At 42.4% G+C, this 20,690-nt stretch overlaps 3 protein-coding genes across 5 annotated transcripts; 2 read left to right on the top strand and 1 right to left on the bottom strand.

Annotated features, from left to right (window-relative positions):
• Positions 1–1,921: 1,921 nt before the first annotated feature.
• On the top strand, positions 1,922–4,248 carry LOC135393093 (uncharacterized). Of its 2 annotated transcripts, XM_064623648.1 has the most exons (5): positions 1,922–2,489; positions 3,146–3,182; positions 3,325–3,408; positions 3,625–3,783; positions 3,855–4,248. In XM_064623648.1, exons 1-5 carry the CDS (start codon positions 2,181–2,183, stop codon positions 4,199–4,201), a joined length of 936 nt encoding a protein of 311 aa, XP_064479718.1. In that variant the 5' UTR covers positions 1,922–2,180; the 3' UTR covers positions 4,202–4,248. The 2 variants fall into 2 exon arrangements, with proteins under 2 accessions (XP_064479718.1, XP_064479719.1); XM_064623649.1 differs by lacking the exon at positions 3,325–3,408.
• Positions 4,249–4,946: 698 nt separating this feature from the next.
• On the top strand, positions 4,947–9,917 carry LOC135393094 (uncharacterized). The gene is made up of 11 exons (XM_064623651.1): positions 4,947–5,004; positions 5,063–5,119; positions 5,183–5,459; positions 5,529–5,597; positions 5,739–5,903; positions 6,330–6,516; positions 6,584–6,829; positions 7,917–8,088; positions 8,161–8,303; positions 9,066–9,213; positions 9,297–9,917. The coding sequence occupies exons 3-11, from the start codon at positions 5,442–5,444 to the stop codon at positions 9,313–9,315; spliced, it is 1,167 nt and encodes a 388-aa protein (XP_064479721.1). The 5' UTR covers positions 4,947–5,004; positions 5,063–5,119; positions 5,183–5,441; the 3' UTR covers positions 9,316–9,917.
• On the bottom strand, positions 9,844–11,273 carry LOC135393095 (P2X purinoceptor 7-like). Of its 2 annotated transcripts, XM_064623653.1 has the most exons (4): positions 11,082–11,273; positions 10,773–10,994; positions 10,382–10,534; positions 9,844–9,912 (listed from the first exon to the last, which is right to left on the bottom strand). In XM_064623653.1, the coding sequence occupies exons 1-3, from the start codon at positions 11,255–11,257 to the stop codon at positions 10,387–10,389; spliced, it is 546 nt and encodes a 181-aa protein (XP_064479723.1). In that variant the 5' UTR covers positions 11,258–11,273; the 3' UTR covers positions 9,844–9,912; positions 10,382–10,386. The 2 variants fall into 2 exon arrangements, with proteins under 2 accessions (XP_064479723.1, XP_064479722.1); XM_064623652.1 differs by lacking the exon at positions 9,844–9,912 and having other exon boundaries at positions 10,041–10,534.
• Positions 11,274–20,690: the final 9,417 nt, after the last annotated feature.

A 20,690-nucleotide genomic window follows, 5' to 3' on the forward strand; every position in this document is an offset into this window, starting at 1 on the left:
AAACGTCTTAGATCGTGAAAACAGTGCTAACTAGCCTCTTTAGAGCGATTCGCGATGTCGAGAATTCGTATTTTCAAACATGGGCCGGAAATGGAAACTTAAAGTTTAAAACGTCTTAGATCGTGAAAACAGTGCCAACTAGCCTCTTTAGAGCGATTGGCGATGTCGAGAATTCGTATTTTCAAACATGGGCCGGAAATGGAAACTTAAAGTTTAAAACGTCTTAGATCGTGAAAACAGTGCTAACTAGCCTCTTTAGAGCGATTCGCGATGTCGAGAATTCGTATTTTCAAACATGGGCCGGAAATGGAAACTTCAAGTTTAAAACGTCTTAGATCGTGAAAACAGTGCTAACTAGCCTCTTTAGAGCGATTCGCGATGTCGAGAATTCGTATTTTCAAACATGGGCCGGAAATGGAAACTTAAAGTTTAAAACGTCTTAGATCGTGAAAACAGTGCCAACTAGCCTCTTTAGAGCGATTGGCGATGTCGAGAATTCGTATTTTCAAACATGGGCCGGAAATGGAAACTTCAAATTTAAAACGTCTTAGATCGTGAAAACAGTGCTAACTAGCCTCTTTAGAGCGATTCGCGATGTCGAGAATTCGTATTTTCAAACATGGGCCGGAAATGGAAACTTAAAGTTTAAAACGTCTTAGATCGTGAAAACAGTGCCAACTAGCCTCTTTAGAGCGATTGGCGATGTCGAGAATTCGTATTTTCAAACATGGGCCGGAAATGGAAACTTCAAATTTAAAACGTCTTAGATCGTGAAAACAGTGCTAACTAGCCTCTTTAGAGCGATTCGCGATGTCGAGAATTCGTATTTTCAAACATGGGCCGGAAATGGAAACTTAAAGTTTAAAACGTCTTAGATCGTGAAAACAGTGCCAACTAGCCTCTTTAGAGCGATTGGCGATGTCGAGAATTCGTATTTTCAAACATGGGCCGGAAATGGAAACTTCAAATTTAAAACGTCTTAGATCGTGAAAACAGTGCTAACTAGCGTTTTTGGAGCGATTGGCGACGTCGAGAATTCGAATATTCAAACCTGCGACGGTAATGGAAACTTCAAGTTTAAAACGTCTTAGATCGTGAAAACAGTGCTAACTAGCGTTTTTAGAGCGATTGACGGCGTCGAAAATTCGTATTTTCAAACATGGGTCGGAAATGGAAATTTCAAGTTTAAAACGTCTTAGATCGTGAAAGCAGTGCTAACTAGCGTTTTTGGAGCGATTGGCGACGTCGAGAATTCGAATAATCGAAACATGCGCCGTATTCAAGTTTAAAACGTCTTAGATTGTGAAAACAGTGCCAACTACGTTTTTAGAGCCATAGGCGACGTCGAAAATTCGTATTTACAAACATGGGCCGGAAATGGAAACTTTAAGTTTAAAACTTCATAGATCGTGAAAACAGTGCTAACTAGCGTTTATAGAGCGATTGACGACGTCGAAAATTCGAATATTTAAACATGCGCCAGATTCAAGTTTAAAACGTCTTAGATCGTGAAAACAGTGCTAACTACCGTTTTAGAGTGATTGGCGACGTCGAGAATTCGAATATTCAAACAAGCGCCGGATATGGAAACTTCAAATTTAAAACGTCTTAGATCGTGAAAACAGTGCCAACTAGCCTCTTTAGAGCGATTGGCGATGTCGAGAATTCGTATTTTCAAACATGGGCCGGAAATGGAAACTGCAAGTTTAAAACGTCTTAGATCGTGAAAACAGTGTACTAGCGTTTTTGGAGCGATTGGCGACGTCGACAATTCGAATATTCAAACATGCGACGGTAATGGAATCTTCAAGTTTAAAACGTCTTAGATCGTGAAAACAGTGCTTAAAGGGACAATCGCATCCGGGAACGTGTGTATGAGACCCATACCATAATGTTCGGTATCATTTCACGATCTAGTTGGCCAAATTTCTCTTTCGAGAACGCCGTACATATTGAGTAAACGAATTTTAAATATTCCCGCCGCCTCTGAAGCTAAGGAAGCCCAGCGATAGTAACATCATGATGACGTAACGCAGCCGCACGAATGGGAGGGCTGCGCAGACGACAGTCTCCGAGCTCGTCTGCTTCGCGTTTGAGTCGCCATCGTCGCCATTTACCTCGCGAAAAGTCATCGATAAGTACGCCGACTTCCGCTTGTGATTGCGAGTTCTGACGCGACCATGTCGCGTGAAACACGGTGTTACGTTCCTGGGTGTACGAACACTTCGGGCTCTAACCCAGAAGTGACATTCCACAAGCCGAGGGACAGTGACACGAAGCGAAAATGGGAGGCAGTAGTCGCCAGCAGACATCCTGACGTACGAGGAGAAATACATGTGTCCCGCGTTTGTTCTTCACACTTTGCGGAGGATGCGTACATGGAAACGGATGTTCTACAAATCCGACTTGGAGTTCCGAAACGAAAGCGGCTGAAGGCTGACGCCGTGCCCACAATATTTCCGGAACCAACTCGGCCGCGGTCTGCTGAGGTGGGTCACAGTTCTCGTATATGTCAAATGGGACCCCGCAAAAGGACATAATAATTGATAGGATCTAGCCCTGAAAAGCGTGCCTGCAACGCAGTTTACACGCTTTTCTCGGCATTGGCGCAGCCGGCGAAGTTCGATCCCTAAAACTAAGCAATGTGGGTTTTGCAAGGGAAACCCATGAGCTGAGATTGCCATTCTCGTAGTGCTTGCTGGAAATGTCGCTTACCGATGGGATGGATTATTATGAGAACATATATAATGAAGGGGCGTATGCACGTTTTCATTTAGCCGCGCGTCATATACGAACACGAACGGTACTTTGTCCTTTTGTGGGCTCCCATTCAGCGAGCAAATTTGCGCGTGAGGTTTCATTTTCTCTACTGCATTAATGCATGCTGGAAATACAGGTTGCATGTTCGAAAAACAAGTGACAACTTTATTTTGAGATTATGAATGGGGAGTTTGTCGCCATGGGCGATACTCTACCCCATTGCTTCTGGTAATGTGGGGTATGGAACAATATGAGTCCATTTTCATAAGAGGTATCTGTACAAGGAATGTTTTTTCTAGGCAGATTTGTGAAAACCAATCTATTACATATCTTATGAGATGTTGACTTATGAATTGGAACCACAAGTAAATAGTTTCGTTTACAGGTCCAGTCCACCAGCTTCACTGAAGCCAGTGCAAGTGGTACGTTCCGTAGAAAGCTCTTATTAGGCATTGCTGCACATTCATGCTCCCGCCTATCTGTTCCAGTTTAAGATGTTTTTGTCGTACTTGTCCTATACCAGCCTGTTACAGTGATAGGTGTGATAACGTGTTTGTATTGTAGACGTGGAAAGGATGGAATCAGCAAGCGATGCGGGTGAATGTTTCAGCCTACAACAATCCATGTCATCAGCGGGTCCGGAAAATGGTACATGCCCAATTCATTTATGCTCACTCTTGATAAAATCCATGGTGGTTAAAATGAATGCATAGGCAATTACTCTTGAGATTCATAGCTCCTCCTTGTAAACACAGGAGAGCAGTAATCACATCATATCCCATATTGTTTTTTCATAGCTGTATTGCATAATTGCCTTTCTGCATTTTTTGTATGTGTCATGTTGGTATTGCTCTATTTCTTCAGTGCTAGTGCTGGATGGACTGCCCCTTGAACCATTTGTGCCCTACCAGATAGTCAGCCAATATGGGTTCCATTACACATTGGTACCGCACAAGCCAGAATCTGTAGCGGAAAGGGTTCAGGACAAGGAAACACAAACAGCTATTCCGACATCCACGCTTGGTAATATTGTAATATCATTTACAGGGAACAGACCTTTTACACACGTAGCCTACTACCAATTTGGTTTGCAGGCACTCAAACTGGGTTCCACATGCAAAGTAGGGAAAGCCAGACAGGCATGAGCCTTCCCCCTTCCAGCTCCCTTCTGTTGACATCATCTGAACTAGCAACTTGGTGTCCAGAAGACAGCAACATTGAAAGCGTGGAGGTCTCTGCAGGACAGGCTTCCATGCAGCATATAGGTGCACCAGCATTTGAGGAACTGATGCCAACAGATATGCTTTACATGCCTCTTTCGCCCGTCCACTGCTCCACCCCAGCTAGAGAAGAACTTGATACAACCTTGGGATCTACATGGTATGCCGTAGTACAAGTGTATTATATTTACAGAAAATTGTTAATAGCTCTGGTGATCTAGTGATTACAAAAAGGAAAGCTATGACGTCCATTTAAGTTAATATGAATTACATTGTGACCGTTGTGAGGCAAGTGTGACAGAGTTACAGCATATTTGTCTACCCACAGATTAATATTGCCTCTTGATGTGTTTTACTATCCATGTGGGTGGTGAGCCTAAACAGCTTGTACCCTATCATGAAGTTGCTACTATCTGTGTCGGGTCTGAACCCATGATAATTGGGTCAGTAGGTGGACATGCTACCAATCAATTGATAGGAGCCACCTTGAAATGAATACCACGGATGCTAACAGCATATGTTACAACAGCAGTCAAGGTGGTGGATAAAGCTTGAAGATAAAAAAGCTTAGGAAGAACAACAGACATACACGCGGATAGCTCATAGCAGCAGTATAACACGTAACACAGACATGACAGAAGTTATAACAACAAAATACATGGGAACAGAAGGGGTAAGGAAGCTGTGGCCAACAAACTAGGCCACCATGACCAGGCTGGGGAACAGGTCATTTTAACCTTGGTGAAACAGACCTACAGGGAAGGATGTACAGGGATTTTATGAAAGTCATCCTAGAAACAGCACCGCAAAGTGTGCTGCCCTGACGAATAGGCCGTGCATTCCAAGACATAGATGCCTTCCTAGACTGAATAGCAAAGGCTTTCTACTTCACACACAGCATTGTATTACACATATACGTTTCGCAAAGGTGAATAACTTCTTTTCTTTCTCGATGTAGCCAGCCTGGTCCGAAGGACGTGACGGTCCACTCATCTGAATTAACAGAGGGATCAGAGACTGAAGAGTAAGCTTTGCACTTGAAAGCCGTGGGAATTCTTACATTGCAACTATTTTTTTCCTAGTGACGAATATGAGAAGGAACATGAGGGACATCATTCTAAATCCCATGTGCATCGAACGTAAGTACAGCATGCTCCAGTATGCTGTGTTTTAAGACATAGAAATATGTGATTGCTTTTCAGGCTAAATCCAGAGGAACGTCTCTTCCTGGTGGCGGAGTCAAGTCTGCGAGAGCTCCTGTCACAGTGTCCTTGTGGCAGCAGCGATGCTGAAACAGACATCACAACAAGGGGCACATGGCTGAGAGCAGCAACAGCTTGCAGCTGTGGGAAACTGCGTACATGATCCAGCCAGCCTTGGGTGGAAGACAGACCACTCGGAAACATTCTGCTCTGTAGTGCGATTCTGTTTTCCGGCGTGAACATAACCAAGGCATTTCGTATGTTTGCCATGATGAAGGTACAAATACTGGCACTTTTCTAGTGTTAATGTAACCAAGGCATTTTGTACATGTTCCATACGATGCAGGTGCCAACACTGACTTTGTCGCAGTACTTCAGAACACAGAAACAGCACCTCTTTCCTGCCGTGAATGATGTGAGTACATTTATAAAGTATGTGCCTATTATCGTTCAAGAAAACAAGTAACATATCCTAGCGGTAGCTCGAAAGTCACAGAATGTTTTCACCCAATGTTCCTTTTAGTATGTGATCTTATCTTATCTACAACTGTTGTAGGTCTTCCTGAGCAGACAAGCTGAGCTACTGGACCGGCTCCGCCCAGTGCCCCTGACCCTTGCGGGAGATGGCAGATGTGATTCGCCAGGCCACACAGCCCTCTATGGCACTTACACACTGCTTGAGACAGTTGCCAATAGGATCATCCACTTTGAATTGGTCAAGGTATTTCATACCAAATCTTTCTGTAACAGTATCGTAAACATTGCATCATGCAATTCATACTTTTTCGGGTAATACCCGATATTTACCCTCAAGCTTCCAATTTTCGGCCTTAATCCAGTTTCTCCCTAAAAAAATGTGGTTCTAATTAAGTGGTTTTTTCATTGCGGAACTGGCAGAGCTTACTCACAATGTTGTACTAAAATCCTTAACACTACGAGCTCAGGACTAATTGCTGCTATTCAGAGAGTGGAGAAGTGTTGACGCTGTACAGGCCTACAAGTGTTGAAGTTCCACAGCCTAATTGAGCACATCAAAACATAGCTCTGCTGTTTCTGTTGTCAAATGACCATACCTCTAGGGGGCAACACTACCCTGTATATGGGTATAACATGTGTAATACGTCGATCTTGGTGTTTTATGTAACAGTCAACAGAAGTCTCAAGCAGCAATGCCATGGAGGTACATGGTCTAAAGAACTGCCTTGCCTACCTTGAAGCACATGACATGGTTGTGGACACCATAGTGACTGACCGCCACACTGCAATAAAGTCTGTGTTAAGGGAATTGTGTCCACACATCAAACACCGTTTTGACGTGTGGCACGTTGCGAAAGGTGAGCACTCTCAACAAGCATGGAAAGTTGCTTTCGGTATTCAAACTCATGTGGTAACTTTGAACAGGGATCAAGAAAAAGCTTGTGTCTCTCAGCCGCTCCACAAAGCACCACGTTGTGAAGTTCTGGATAGAGAGCCTTATCCGACACATATACTGGTGTCCAAAGTACAGTGGGGAAAGTGGTGACCTTTGTCTGGCGAAGTGGGTATCGGCAGTGAACCACATTGTCGATGTCCATGAGCATGACAACCCACTGTACCCAGTTTGTTATCATGGCCCAGTTTCAGAACCACGAGAATGGCTCAAAGAAGGTAAGTACAAATAAATAAACCAATGGGTGCAGTCAGGCGATAACTCAAGAAATCTCTGAGAAAACTTTAAATGAATATTTGGTAAAGTAATTGCATCTGGGTTTTCTGGAGTAACACAAATGCAAAATGTGTGACATATATGCGTGTGTCTACTCTACATGCATGCCCTGTTATCATTGTTTTGGGAAGTGTGATTTAGCTGGAACTGAACAAAATTCAGGAAAACTGCTTAACCCTTTCTTAAATATAGCACTGCATGTAAATGGTTTTGGTGCTTAAAAAATACAGTTCTCACAACTCAGACCTCAGTGGCTGAACGATGGCGATGACAGGCAGGGTGAAGTGACCCGACGAGGCTGATTGTGGCATTAAACCAGCACACTCTTGAAAATGGTGTCCTAAGATTAACTGTACAGTATGACTTTAATAAGTCACACTGTGCAGTTAATCTTAGGACACCATTTTCAAGGGTGTGCCTGTTTATGAATGCATTTTTTAAAATTATATACAGTGCTTATTAGCACTGCTGACACAATCACGTGAGGTAGGTTTTTTGAGTGGAAGCTGAAGTTAATTTCCGCGTTGTATCAAAATTTAAGCTACATCATTTTTATGCGTGTGTAGGAAAGGAGCCTTATTGCACTGTTCATCCCATTGACACACATGGATTTTTCATTGCTTGCCCTCCTGTAGAGGGCCCAATAAATAGCACTATGGTCCTAAATTTTCTTCGGCAGGCATGTACTAGTACGTAGACATAGCAACAAAAATACTAAAGAATGGACAAGTTGATTTATCCCTTTCTTACACCCACGAGTTCAGTCGTGTGCTATGTCGTGGTTGCATCTCCAAGCATCGAGCTTATAGGTAATTTTACATAATAAGTGGTCGAGCTGGTGGATGAACTCCAATGTCAGGAAGCCTGACCAGCGAGTGACAAGGGAAAGCAAGCACAACACAAGTGGCTTGTTGTGTCTGTTTCTTTTTTTTTTCTGTTGTCGGTCGCTCACGCTTTCTCAAGAAGGACTAGTAGTTTTGTTAACTTTGTTGACAGAGCTAGAATTAAGCTTATCATTTACAATTACAGATAGTGAGACGTACGCAAAGGTCAAGGACATCTTGACAGCACCCGCACTGCTCAGGGATGTCCCTATGCTTTCTGCAAAACAACAGACATATGGCCTGGAGTCATACCACAGTGTCCTGAACCACTTTGTTCCGAAATCCTATTCGTTTTCTGATGAGGGGATGGTGGCCAGGTATTAAACCTTCATAAAATCATGTCACACATACAGAACCTGTACCATCTACATTACAAAACTGTGTTTTAGGACACAGTTGGCAATACTCCATTACAACGAGAATGCTGACCGTGTGCAAGTGGAAAGAGAGGGCTCCAAGCAGTTCCGACTGAAGCCATCCAAGCTGAAAAAGACGTGGGTGGCCGTACCCCTCAAAGAAAATGCTACCTATGGTATATTTTCACCACTGCGTGCATCATGTTCTGTGTCAATACATAGATGTAGTTATTGTGGCTAGTTTGAAGATAGTGCTAGTTATAGAGTGTTTTATCCTTTGCAGAATTTTTTTATTGAAAAGCTATGAGAGCAGCATATATAGATCTCATTTTTGCCTGATTACTTTAAAAAATTAATTAGGTGATTCCAGACAAAAGCAAGCGGAATGAGGGTATCCTTGTTTAGAGCTATTTCAGGTCTAACAAATCCTAAAATACACATGTGCCTTAAAATATCCATCCTTGAATATTGATATGAAAATGAGCTGAAACCACGCTGGCGGGGAATGCAGGAAGCACAGCGCTCACTTCATGCAAGAGCTCGACATAATTTGAAGTAATGGAAATCATCAGAGTAGGTGCTGATCTACTGGCTAAATAAACCACTTCTGTTGCCGTAGATGGCTCTTGAGGAGCACTTTTTCAGTCTCTCATCATCTGCGTACCAAAATTCAGCAATAGATATTTCACGGCATGCTTTTAAGGATTTTTAAAAGATAGAATGGCTTTCAATGTGGATTTTCTCCTGTTCGGCTTGCTTTTGCTCAAAGGTCACATATACCCCCTTCCAGATGATGTCCGCCTTGCAGTATAACTCAATTGGGAAAAGTGATTCCTGTGCTGCTCCCATAGCTTTTCCATAAAAACACCCAGTATTGAGCATAGTCCTTCAAGTTCACCTAACACATTTATTGTCAACCTATGCTTATCCATCAACAGATTATGCGGCAACACTGATTGCAGAGGTTCTGACTCGCATTCAAGAACACCAAACGCAGTCAGCAGCTGCAGAAACTCGGCCAGCTCGTTCAGCAACATATGGTGAGAAGCCAACTCTTAGGCAAGCTGTGGAACAACACCAAACACGGTACGCAAAATATTGGTTCTACCAAGTTGCACCCAACCTGCTTGCTCCTGATGACTTAACTCTATTCTGGATTTTACATGTAGGTTCCAGAAGGGAAAGTAGGCCATGTCCACACCAGCTGAGGACCACGGACAGCTGGCCATCTTGACATATGACATCACAAACGGCCCTTTTCAGGGCCAACCAATGCTTTACGCAAAGACAAGCGTTGCTTGTAGATCAACCCACCTCATATGACATTGCATATTAATTCTCAAACCCATTTTGATAACTGCATAACTAAAATCATTAAAGGGACTATCGCATCCATGTGTGTACGTTAGTCGTCGCTTAACAGTTAACTTGGCCAAAATTCTCTTCCATAAACAGCTGAAGACAAATTTGTCACTCTCAGCAACTATCAGCCTTGTGTGTGTGACGTTTGCTCCAATTTTCAGAGAAGGAATTTTGAAATACTCTAATATCCGTCATCCGCTCTTGCCCACATGATTGTCAGTGAGCAACGTAGAAAAAAATGTCACTGCAGTGGCACAATCAATTGGGACGGATGCAGCAGCCCCTTTAAGCAGTACCTGTTGTACGAAAAGAAGTCTTATGGATATGCTGAATTGCAAAACTATATTTTATTATAACCAAGTTAACATTTTTTTTTCATTCCAGCACATGGGCAGTTCTGAGAAGACAGCAGCCTGGAATCTACTGAAATTGTGAACAACAGTATCATCACCATCTGTGCATGGATATTCAATACCACTGTAGCGTTTTGTTATGCAAAAGAAATATTACAACGAAAAACACCAAAGAATTTATATTCGTGCTATCCGGGAGGTTTTTCGGTATGTGTGGTGCATGTACTGCTTTCGACACGGCAGCTTGTGGCTCTTGATTTTCATCACATTTGAAAAAAGGTACATGATCTTTTTATGAGCATTAGCTTAATGAGTTAGATGTTTCAAAAAAAGGAAGTGAGGTATGTGGCTTTGAAGCCTTACAGTGTGATAAATGTACAGGAATGTACACTCACGCCAATAATATCAGGTCGACACCCTCTAGCTTACCTACTCCTTTTATGTTCACTGAAGTATACAGCCTTGTTAATATGAAGGTATAACCATGAAAAGGGAATCAGCCAGCAGATGCATATAATATATGTATGCTGAAAACATACCATTCTTAAGAAAGATACCCTTGGTATGAAGGCGACGGGTGCTCTCTTCGAATCGCTCGCACAGCGCAGCCTGGAATTTGTCGCCTATTTCTAGGTCCGAGGTAGCCCCAGACCCAACTGGCAAATATAGAGTAGGCTGTGAACCTCAGACACCTATGTAAAGATATAAGGCAAGTCAATTTCAGCGATACTGCAGCAAAGAAGGGTGACCAACTCGCATACATAAGAGGTGACCAAAAGACAACTGCAAATATCCTAGTATATTCCAACATATCTATAGAACATTGCATTAAAGGTTGCATTAAAAGATGAAACTCCTACATATCGGTTAAAATACAGCTGTGGTTGCTGTAAGGGACTATTACCATACCCGCCCTAGGAAACGACATACCTGTTGTCTGTCGGATCCAACAGCCGCAGCCGATAGTCGTAGCGGCAGTACTGGCGTGCATTCACCGCCAGCATTTCCCTCCGCAGACAGAAGTCGTGGAACAGACGGTGCTCGGTGATGCACTGCACGCCAGCACTGTCACACAGAGCTGCAACCTGGCTCACTGAGGTGCAGCACAAGTATTCGTCTGGTTGCTCCGGACTGCAGACGCCGCACAGACACCTGTCGTTTTTCAAGTACCAGTCCAACAATCGGTTGATAGCGTAATTGCGGTGGGTGCGATGCGTACAATGTGATAATCTGACTTACCGAAAGTCATCGTTTTGCGTGACTTCGCGAACAACTGCATCCCTGTTGATCGGAGGATGAAGCGGAAGTGGGTCCGTTGAATACGGATCATCGTCTGACACCACGTCGTCCGAGCTGTCCTCACTGAATTCATCCAGCAGCGACGAGGAAAAACTTTCGCTTTCGACGTCCGACATGATCACAGCTAGGCTCTACGCGGTTTCCCAGGCAGACGACGTCCCGACAGTCGCTCCCTGACTGGTGCGGCTGCGTGACATTTGCGGAGAGGGAATACCAGAAAACCCTCAACGTCCGTCGTCTGCTACGGCTATGTTTTCCATCAAACTGCACAGAAACTACTCCACTTCTTCGTGTCGGACTTTTTGTGTAATTGTTGGCGACGAACGACGAGTAAAACGGCGCTATAGTTTCGGAATCAACCGGGACGGATGCGATAGTCCCTTTAATGCCGTTTTTAGAGCGATTGGCGACGTCGAAAATTCGAATATTCAAACATGCCCCGGATTCGAGTTTAAAACGTCTTAGATCGTGAAAACAGTGCTAACTAGCGTTTTTAGAGCGATTGACGGCGTCGAAAATTCGTATTTTCAAACATGAGCCGGAAATGGAAACTACTAGTTTGAAACGTCTTAGATCGTGAAAACAGTGTACTAGCGTTTTTGGAGCGATGGCGACGTCGAGAATTCGAATATTCAAACATGCGCCGGAAATGGAAACTGCAAGTTTAAAACGTCTTAGATCGTGAAAACAGTGCTAACTAGCGTTTTTGGAGCGATTGGTGACGTCGAGAATTCGAATAATCAAACATGCGCCGTATTCAAGTTTAAAACGTCTTAGATTGTGAGAACAGTGCCAACTAGCGTTTTTAGAGCCATAGGCGACGTCGAAAATTCGTATTTTCAAACATGGGCCGGAAATGGAAACTTCAAGTTTAAAACGTCTTAGATCGTGAAAACAGTGCTAACTAGCGTTTATAGAGTGATTGGCGACGTCGAGAATTCGAATGTTCAAACATGCGCCGGATATGGAAACTTCAAATTTAAAACGTCTTAGATCGTGAAAACAGTGCCAACTAGCCTCTTTAGAGCGATTGGCGATGTCGAGAATTCGTATTTTCAAACATGGGCCGGAAATGGAAACTTCAAGTTTAAAACGTCTTAGATCGTGAAAACAGTGCTAACTAGCGTTTTTAGACCGAATGGCGACGTCGAAAATTCGAAAATTCAAACATGCGCCGGATTCAAGTTTAAAACGTCTTAGATCGTGAAAACAGTGCTAACTAGCGTTTTTAGAGCGATTGACGACGTCGAAAATTCGTATTTTCAAACATGGGCCGGAAATGGAAACTTCAAGTTTAAAACGTCTTAGATCGTGAAAACAGTGTACTAGCGTTTTTGGAGCGATGGCGACGTCGAGAATTCGAATATTCAAACATGCGCCGGAAACGGAAACTGCAAGTTTAAAACGTCTTAGATCGTGAAAACAGTGCTTAATGCCGTTTTTAGAGCGATTGGCGACGTCGAAAATTCGAATATTCAAACATGCCCCGGAAATGGAAACCTCAAGTTTAAAACGTCTTAGATCGTGAAAACAGTGCTAACTAGCGTTTTTGGAGCGATTGGCGACGTCGAGAATTCGAATATTCAAACATGCGACGGTAATGGAATCTTCAAGTTTAAAACGTCTTAGATCGTGAAAACAGTGCTTAATGCCGTTTTTAGAGCGATTGGCGACGTCGAAAATTCGAATATTCAAACATGCCCCGGATTCGAGTTTAAAACGTCTTAGATCGTGAAAACAGTGCTAACTAGCGTTTTTAGAGCGATTGACGGCGTCGAAAATCCGTATTTTCAAACATGGGTCGGAAATGGAAACTTCAAGTTTAAAACGTCTTAGATCGTGAAAACAGTGCTAACTAGCGTTTTTAGAGCGAATGGCGACGTCGAAAATTCGAATATTCAAACATGCGCCGGATTCGAGTTTAAAACGTCTTAGATCGTGAAAACAGTGCTAACTAGCGTTTTTAGAGCGATTGACGACGTCGAAAATTCGTATTTTCAAACATGGGCCGGAAATGGAAACTTCAAGTTTAAAACGTCTTAGATCGTGAAAACAGTGCTAACTAGCGTTTTTAGAGCGAATGGCGACGTCGAGAATTCGAATATTCAGACATGCGCCGGAAAGGGAAACTGCAAGTTTAAAGCGTCTTAGATCGTGAAAACAGTGCTAACAAGCGTTTTTGGAGCGATTGGCGACGTCGAGAATTCGAATATTCAAACATGCTACGGTAATGGAATCTTCAAGTTTAAAACGTCTTAGATCGTGAAAACAGTGCTAACAAGCGTTTTTAGAGCGAATGGCGACATCGAAAATTCGAATATTCAAACATGCGCCGGAAATGGAAACTGCAAGTTTAAAGCGTCTCAGATCGTGAAAACAGTGCCAACTAGCCTCTTTAGAGCGATTGGCGATGTCGAGAATTCGTATTTTCAAACATGGGCCGGAAATGGAAACTTCAAATTTAAAACGTCTTAGATCGTGAAAATAGTGCCAACTAGCCTCTTTAGAGCGATTGGCGATGTCGAGAATTCGTATTTTCAAGCATGGGCCGGAAATGGAAACTTCAAGTTTAAAACGTCTTAGATCGTGAAAACAGTGCTAACTAGCGTTTTTGGAGCGATTGGCGACGTCGAGAATTCGAATATTCAAACCTGCGACGGTAATGGAAATTTCAAGTTTAAAACGTCTTAGATCGTGAAAACAGTGATAACTAGCGTTTTTAGAGCGATTGACGGCGTCGAAAATTCGTATTTTCAAACATGGGCCGGAAATGGAAACTTCAAGTTTAAAACGTCTTAGATCGTGAAAACAGTGCTAACTAGCGTTTTTGGAGCGATTGGCGACGTCGAGAATTCGAATATTCAAACCTGCGACGGTAATGGAAATTTCAAGTTTAAAACGTCTTAGATCGTGAAAACAGTGCTAACTAGCGTTTTTAGAGCGATTGACGGCGTCGAAAATTCGTATTTTCAAACATGGGTCGGAAACGGAAACTGCAAGTTTAAAACGTCTTAGATCGTGAAAACAGTGCTAACTAGCGTTTTTGGAGCGATTGGCGACGTCGAGAATTCGAATATTCAAACATGCGACGGTAATGGAATCTTCAAGTTTAAAACGTCTTAGATCGTGAAAACAGTGTACTAGCGTTTTTGGAGCGATGGCGACGTCGAGAATTCGAATATTCAAACATGCGACGGTAATGGAATCTTCAAGTTTAAAACGTCTTAGATCGTGAAAACAGTGTACTAGCGTTTTTGGAGCGATGGCGACGTCGAGAATTCGAATATTCAAACATGCGCCGGAAACGGAAACTGCAAGTTTAAAACGTCTTAGATCGTGAAAACAGTGTACTAGCGTTTTTGGAGCGATGGCGACGTCGAGAATTCGAATATTCAAACATGCGACGGTAATGGACTCTTCAAGTTTAAAATGTCTCAGATCGTGAAAACAGTGTACTAGCGTTTTTGGAGCGATGGCGACGTCGAGAATTCTAATATTCAAACATGCGACGGTAATGGAATCTTCAAGTTTAAAACGTCTTAGATCGTGAAAACAGTGTACTAGCGTTTTTGGAGCGATGGCGACGTCGAGAATTCGAATATTCAAACATGCGCCGGAAACGGAAACTGCAAGTTTAAAACGTCTTAGATCGTGGAAACAGTGTACTAGCGTTTTTGGAGCGATGGCGACGTCGAGAATTCGAATATTCAAACATGCGACGGTAATGGAATCTTCAAGTTTAAAACGTCTTAGATCGTGAAAACAGTGTACTAGCGTTTTTGGAGCGATGGCGACGTCGAGAATTCGAATATTCAAACATGCGACGGTAATGGAATCTTCAAGTTTAAAACGTCTTAGATCGTGAAAACAGTGTACTAGCGTTTTTGGAGCGATGGCGACGTCGAGAATTCGAATATTCAAACATGCGACGGTAATGGAATCTTCAAGTTTAAAACGTCTTAGATCGTGAAAACAGTGTACTAGCGTTTTTGGAGCGATTGGCGACGTCGACAATTCGAATATTCAAACATGCGACGCTAATGGAATCTTCGAGTTTAAAACGTCCTAGATCGTGAAAACAGTGCTTGATGCCGTTTTTAGAGCGATTGGCGACGTCGAAAATTCGAATATTCAAACATGCCCCGGATTCGAGTTTAAAACGTCTTAGATCGTGAAAACAGTGCTAACTAGCGTTTTTAGAGCGATTGACGGCGTCGAAAATTCGTATTTTCAAACATGGGCCGGAAATGGAAACTTCAAGTTTAAAACGTCTTAGATCGTGAAAACAGTGCTAACTAGCGTTTTTAGAGCGATTGACGGCGTCGAAAATTCGTATTTTCAAACATGGGCCGGAAATGGAAACTTCAAGTTTAAAACGTCTTAGATCGTGAAAACAGTGCTAACTAGCGTTTTTAGAGCGATTGACGGCGTCGAAAATTCGTATTTTCAAACATGGGCCGGAAATGGAAACTTCAAGTTTAAAACGTCTTAGATCGTGAAAACAGTGCTAACTGGCGTTTTTAGAGCGATTGACGGCGTCGAAAATTCGTATTTTCAAACATGGGCCGGAAATGGAAACTTCAAGTTTAAAACGTCTTAAATCGTGAAAACAGTGCTAACTAGCGTTTTTAGAGCGATTGACGGCGTCGAAAATTCGTATTTTCAAACATGGGCCGGAAATGGAAACTTCAAGTTTAAAACGTCTTAGATCGTGAAAACAGTGCTAACTAGCGTTTTTAGAGCGATTGACGGCGTCGAAAATTCGTATTTTCAAACATGGGCCGGAAATGGAAACTTCAAGTTTAAAACGTCTTAGATCGTGAAAACAGTGCTAACTAGCGTTTTTAGAGCGATTGACGGCGTCGAAAATTCGTATTTTCAAACATGGGTCGGAAACGGAAACTGCAAGTTTAAAACGTCTTAGATCGTGAAAACAGTGCTAACTAGGGTTTTTGGAGCGATTGGCGACGTCGAAAATTCGTATTTTCAAACATGGGTCGGAAACGGAAACTGCAAGTTTAAAACGTCTTAGATCGTGAAAACAGTGCTAACTAGCGTTTTTGGAGCGATTGGCGACGTCGAGAATTCGAATATTCAAACATGCGACGGTAATGGAATCTTCAAGTTTAAAACGTCTTAGATCGTGAAAACAGTGCTAACTAGGGTTTTTGGAGCGATTGACGGCGTCGAAAATTCGTATTTTCAAACGTGGGTCGGAAACGGAAACTGCAAGTTTAAAACGTCTTAGATCGTGAAAACAGTGCTAACTAGCGTTTTTGGAGCGATTCGCGACGTCGAGAATTCGAATATTCAAACATGCGACGGTAATGGAATCTTCAAGTTTAAAACGTCTTAGATCGTGAAAACAGTGCTAACTAGGGTTTTTGGAGCGATTGACGGCGTCGAAAATTCGTATTTTCAAACATGGGTCGGAAACGGAAACTGCAAGTTTAAAACGTCTTAGATCGTGAAAACAGTGTACTAGCGTTTTTGGAGCGATGGCGACGTCGAGAATTCGAATATTCAAACATGCGACGGTAATGGAATCTTCAAGTTTAAAACGTCTTAGATCGTGAAAACAGTGTACTAGCGTTTTTGGAGCGATGGCGACGTCGAGAATTCGAATATTCAAACATGCGACGGTAATGGAATCTTCAAGTTTAAAACGTCTTAGATCGTGAAAACAGTGTACTAGCGTGTTTAGAGCGATTGGCGACGTCGAAAATTCGAATATTCAAACATGCGCCGGAAATGGAAACATCAAGTTTAAAACGTCTTAGATCGTGAAAACAGTGCTAACTAGCGTTTTTAGAGCGACTGGCGCCGTCGTCGAATATTTAAACATGCGCCGGATATGTAAACTTCAAGTTTAAAACGTCTTAGATCGTGAAAACAGTGCAACTAGCGTTTTTAGAGTGATTGGCGACGTCGAAAATTCGAATTTTCAAACATGGGCGGGAAATGGAAAGTTCAAGTTTAAAACGTCTTAGATCGTGAAAACAGTGTACTAGCGTTTTTAGAGCGATTGGCTACGTCGAGAATCCGAATATTCAAACATGCGCCGGATATGTAAACTCTTTAGATCGTGAAAACAGTGCTCACTAGCGTTTTTAGAGCGATTGGCGACGTCGAGAATTCGAATATTCAAACATGCGCCGGATGTGGAAACTTCAAGTTTAAAACGTCTTAGATCGTGAAAACAGTGCTAACTAGTGATTTTGGAGCGATTGACGACGTCGAGAATTCGTATTTTCAAACATGGGCCGGCAATGGAAACTTCAAGTTTAAAGCGTCTTAGATCGTGAAAACAGTGCTAACTAGGGTTTTTAGAGCGATTGGCGACGTCGAGAATTCGAATGTTCAAACATGGTCCGGATATGTAAACTCTTTATATCATGAAAACAGTGCTCACTAGCGTGTTTAGAGCGATTGGCGACGTCGAGAATTTGAATATTCAAACATGCGCCGGAAATGGAAATTTCAAGTTTAAAACGTCTTAGATCGTGAAAACAGTGCTAACTAGCCTCTTTAGAGCGATTGGCGACGTCGAGAATTCGTATTTTCAAACTAAGGCCGGAAATGGAAACTTCAAGTTTAAAACGTCTTAGGTCGTTTAAACAGTTTCTGACTAGCGTTTTTAGAGCGAATGGCGACGTCGAGAATTCGTATTTTCAAACTAAGGCCGGAAATGGAAACTTCAAGTTTAAAACGTCTTAGATCGTGAAAACAGTGTACTAGCGTCTTTGGAGCGATTGGCGACGTCGAGAATTGAATATTCAAACATGCGCCGGATTCGAGTTTAAAACGTCTTAGATCGTGAAAACAGTGTAACTAGCGTTTTTAGAGCGATTGACGACGTCGAAAATTCGTATTTTCAAACATGGGCCGGAAATGGAAACTTCAAGTTTAAAACGTCTTAGATCGTGAAAACAGTGTACTAGCGTCTTTGGAGCGATTGGCGACGTCGAGAATTCGAATATTCAGACATGCGCCGGAAAGGGAAACTGCAAGTTTAAAGCGTCTTAGATCGTGAAAACAGTGCTAACAAGCGTTTTTGGAGCGATTGGCGACGTCGAGAATTCGAATATTCAAACATGCTACGGTAATGGAAACTGCAAGTTTAAAGCGTCTTAGATCGTGAAAACAGTGCCAACTAGCCTCTTTAGAGCGATTGGCGATGTCGAGAATTCGTATTTTCAAACATGGGCCGGAAATGGAAACTTCAAATTTAAAACGTCTTAGATCGTGAAAATAGTGCCAACTAGCCTCTTTAGAGCGATTGGCGATGTCGAGAATTCGTATTTTCAAACATGGGCCGGAAATGGAAACTTCAAGTTTAAAACGTCTTAGATCGTGAAAACAGTGCTAACTAGCGTTTTTGGAGCGATTGGCGACGTCGAGAATTCGAATATTCAAACCTGCGACGGTAATGGAAATTTCAAGTTTAAAACGTCTTAGATCGTGAAAACAGTGATAACTAGCGTTTTTAGAGCGATTGACGGCGTCGAAAATTCGTATTTTCAAACATGGGCCGGAAATGGAAACTTCAAGTTTAAAACGTCTTAGATCGTGAAAACAGTGCTAACTAGCGTTTTTGGAGCGATTGGCGACGTCGAGAATTCGAATATTCAAACCTGCGACGGTAATGGAAATTTCAAGTTTAAAACGTCTTAGATCGTGAAAACAGTGCTAACTAGCGTTTTTAGAGCGATTGACGGCGTCGAAAATTCGTATTTTCAAACATGGGTCGGAAACGGAAACTGCAAGTTTAAAACGTCTTAGATCGTGAAAACAGTGCTAACTAGCGTTTTTGGAGCGATTGGCGACGTCGAGAATTCGAATATTCAAACATGCGACGGTAATGGAATCTTCAAGTTTAAAACGTCTTAGATCGTGAAAACAGTGTACTAGCGTTTTTGGAGCGATGGCGACGTCGAGAATTCGAATATTCAAACATGCGACGGTAATGGAATCTTCAAGTTTAAAACGTCTTAGATCGTGAAAACAGTGTACTAGCGTTTCTGGAGCGATGGCGACGTCGAGAATTCGAATATTCAAACATGCGCCGGAAACGGAAACTGCAAGTTTAAAACGTCTTAGATCGTGAAAACAGTGTACTAGCGTTTTTGGAGCGATGGCGACGTCGAGAATTCGAATATTCAAACATGCGACGGTAATGGACTCTTCAAGTTTAAAATGTCTCAGATCGTGAAAACAGTGTACTAGCGTTTTTGGAGCGATGGCGACGTCGAGAATTCTAATATTCAAACATGCGACGGTAATGGAATCTTCAAGTTTAAAACGTCTTAGATCGTGAAAACAGTGTACTAGCGTTTTTGGAGCGATGGCGACGTCCAGAATTCGAATATTCAAACATGCGACGGTAATGGAATCTTCAAGTTTAAAACGTCTTAGATCGTGAAAACAGTGTACTAGCGTTTTTGGAGCGATGGCGACGTCGAGAATTCGAACATTCAAACATGCGACGGTAATGGAATCTTCAAGTTTAAAACGTCTTAGATCGTGAAAACAGTGTACTAGCGTTTTTGGAGCGATGGCGACGTCGAGAATTCGAATATTCAAACATGCGACGGTAATGGAATCTTCAAGTTTAAAACGTCTTAGATCGTGAAAACAGTGTACTAGCGTTTTTGGAGCGATGGCGACGTCGACAATTCGAATATTCAAACATGCGACGGTAATGGAATCTTCAAGTTTAAAACGTCTTAGATCGTGAAAACAGTGTACTAGCGTTTTTGGAGCGATTGGCGACGTCGACAATTCGAATATTCAAACATGCGACGCTAATGGAATCTTCGAGTTTAAAACGTCCTAGATCGTGAAAACAGTGCTTAATGCCGTTTTTAGAGCGATTGGCGACGTCGAAAATTCGAATATTCAAACATGCCCCGGATTCGAGTTTAAAACGTCTTAGATCGTGAAAACAGTGCTAACTAGCGTTTTTAGAGCGATTGACGGCGTCGAAAATTCGTATTTTCAAACATGGGCCGGAAATGGAAACTTCAAGTTTAAAACGTCTTAGATCGTGAAAACAGTGCTAACTAGCGTTTTTAGAGCGATTGACGGCGTCGAAAATTCGTATTTTCAAACATGGGCCGGAAATGGAAACTTCAAGTTTAAAACGTCTTAGATCGTGAAAACAGTGCTAACTAGCGTTTTTAGAGCGATTGACGGCGTCGAAAATTCGTATTTTCAAACATGGGCCGGAAATGGAAACTTCAAGTTTAAAACGTCTTAGATCGTGAAAACAGTGCTAACTAGCGTTTTTAGAGCGATTGACGGCGTCGAAAATTCGTATTTTCAAACATGGGCCGGAAATGGAAACTTCAAGTTTAAAACGTCTTAGATCGTGAAAACAGTGCTAACTAGCGTTTTTAGAGCGATTGACGGCGTCGAAAATTCGTATTTTCAAACATGGGCCGGAAATGGAAACTTCAAGTTTAAAACGTCTTAGATCGTGAAAACAGTGCTAACTAGCGTTTTTAGAGCGATTGACGGCGTCGAAAATTCGTATTTTCAAACATGGGC

This window comes from Ornithodoros turicata, chromosome 4, assembly GCF_037126465.1.
Source record: "Ornithodoros turicata isolate Travis chromosome 4, ASM3712646v1, whole genome shotgun sequence".
In the NCBI taxonomy this organism is placed as follows: domain Eukaryota; kingdom Metazoa; phylum Arthropoda; class Arachnida; order Ixodida; family Argasidae; genus Ornithodoros; species Ornithodoros turicata.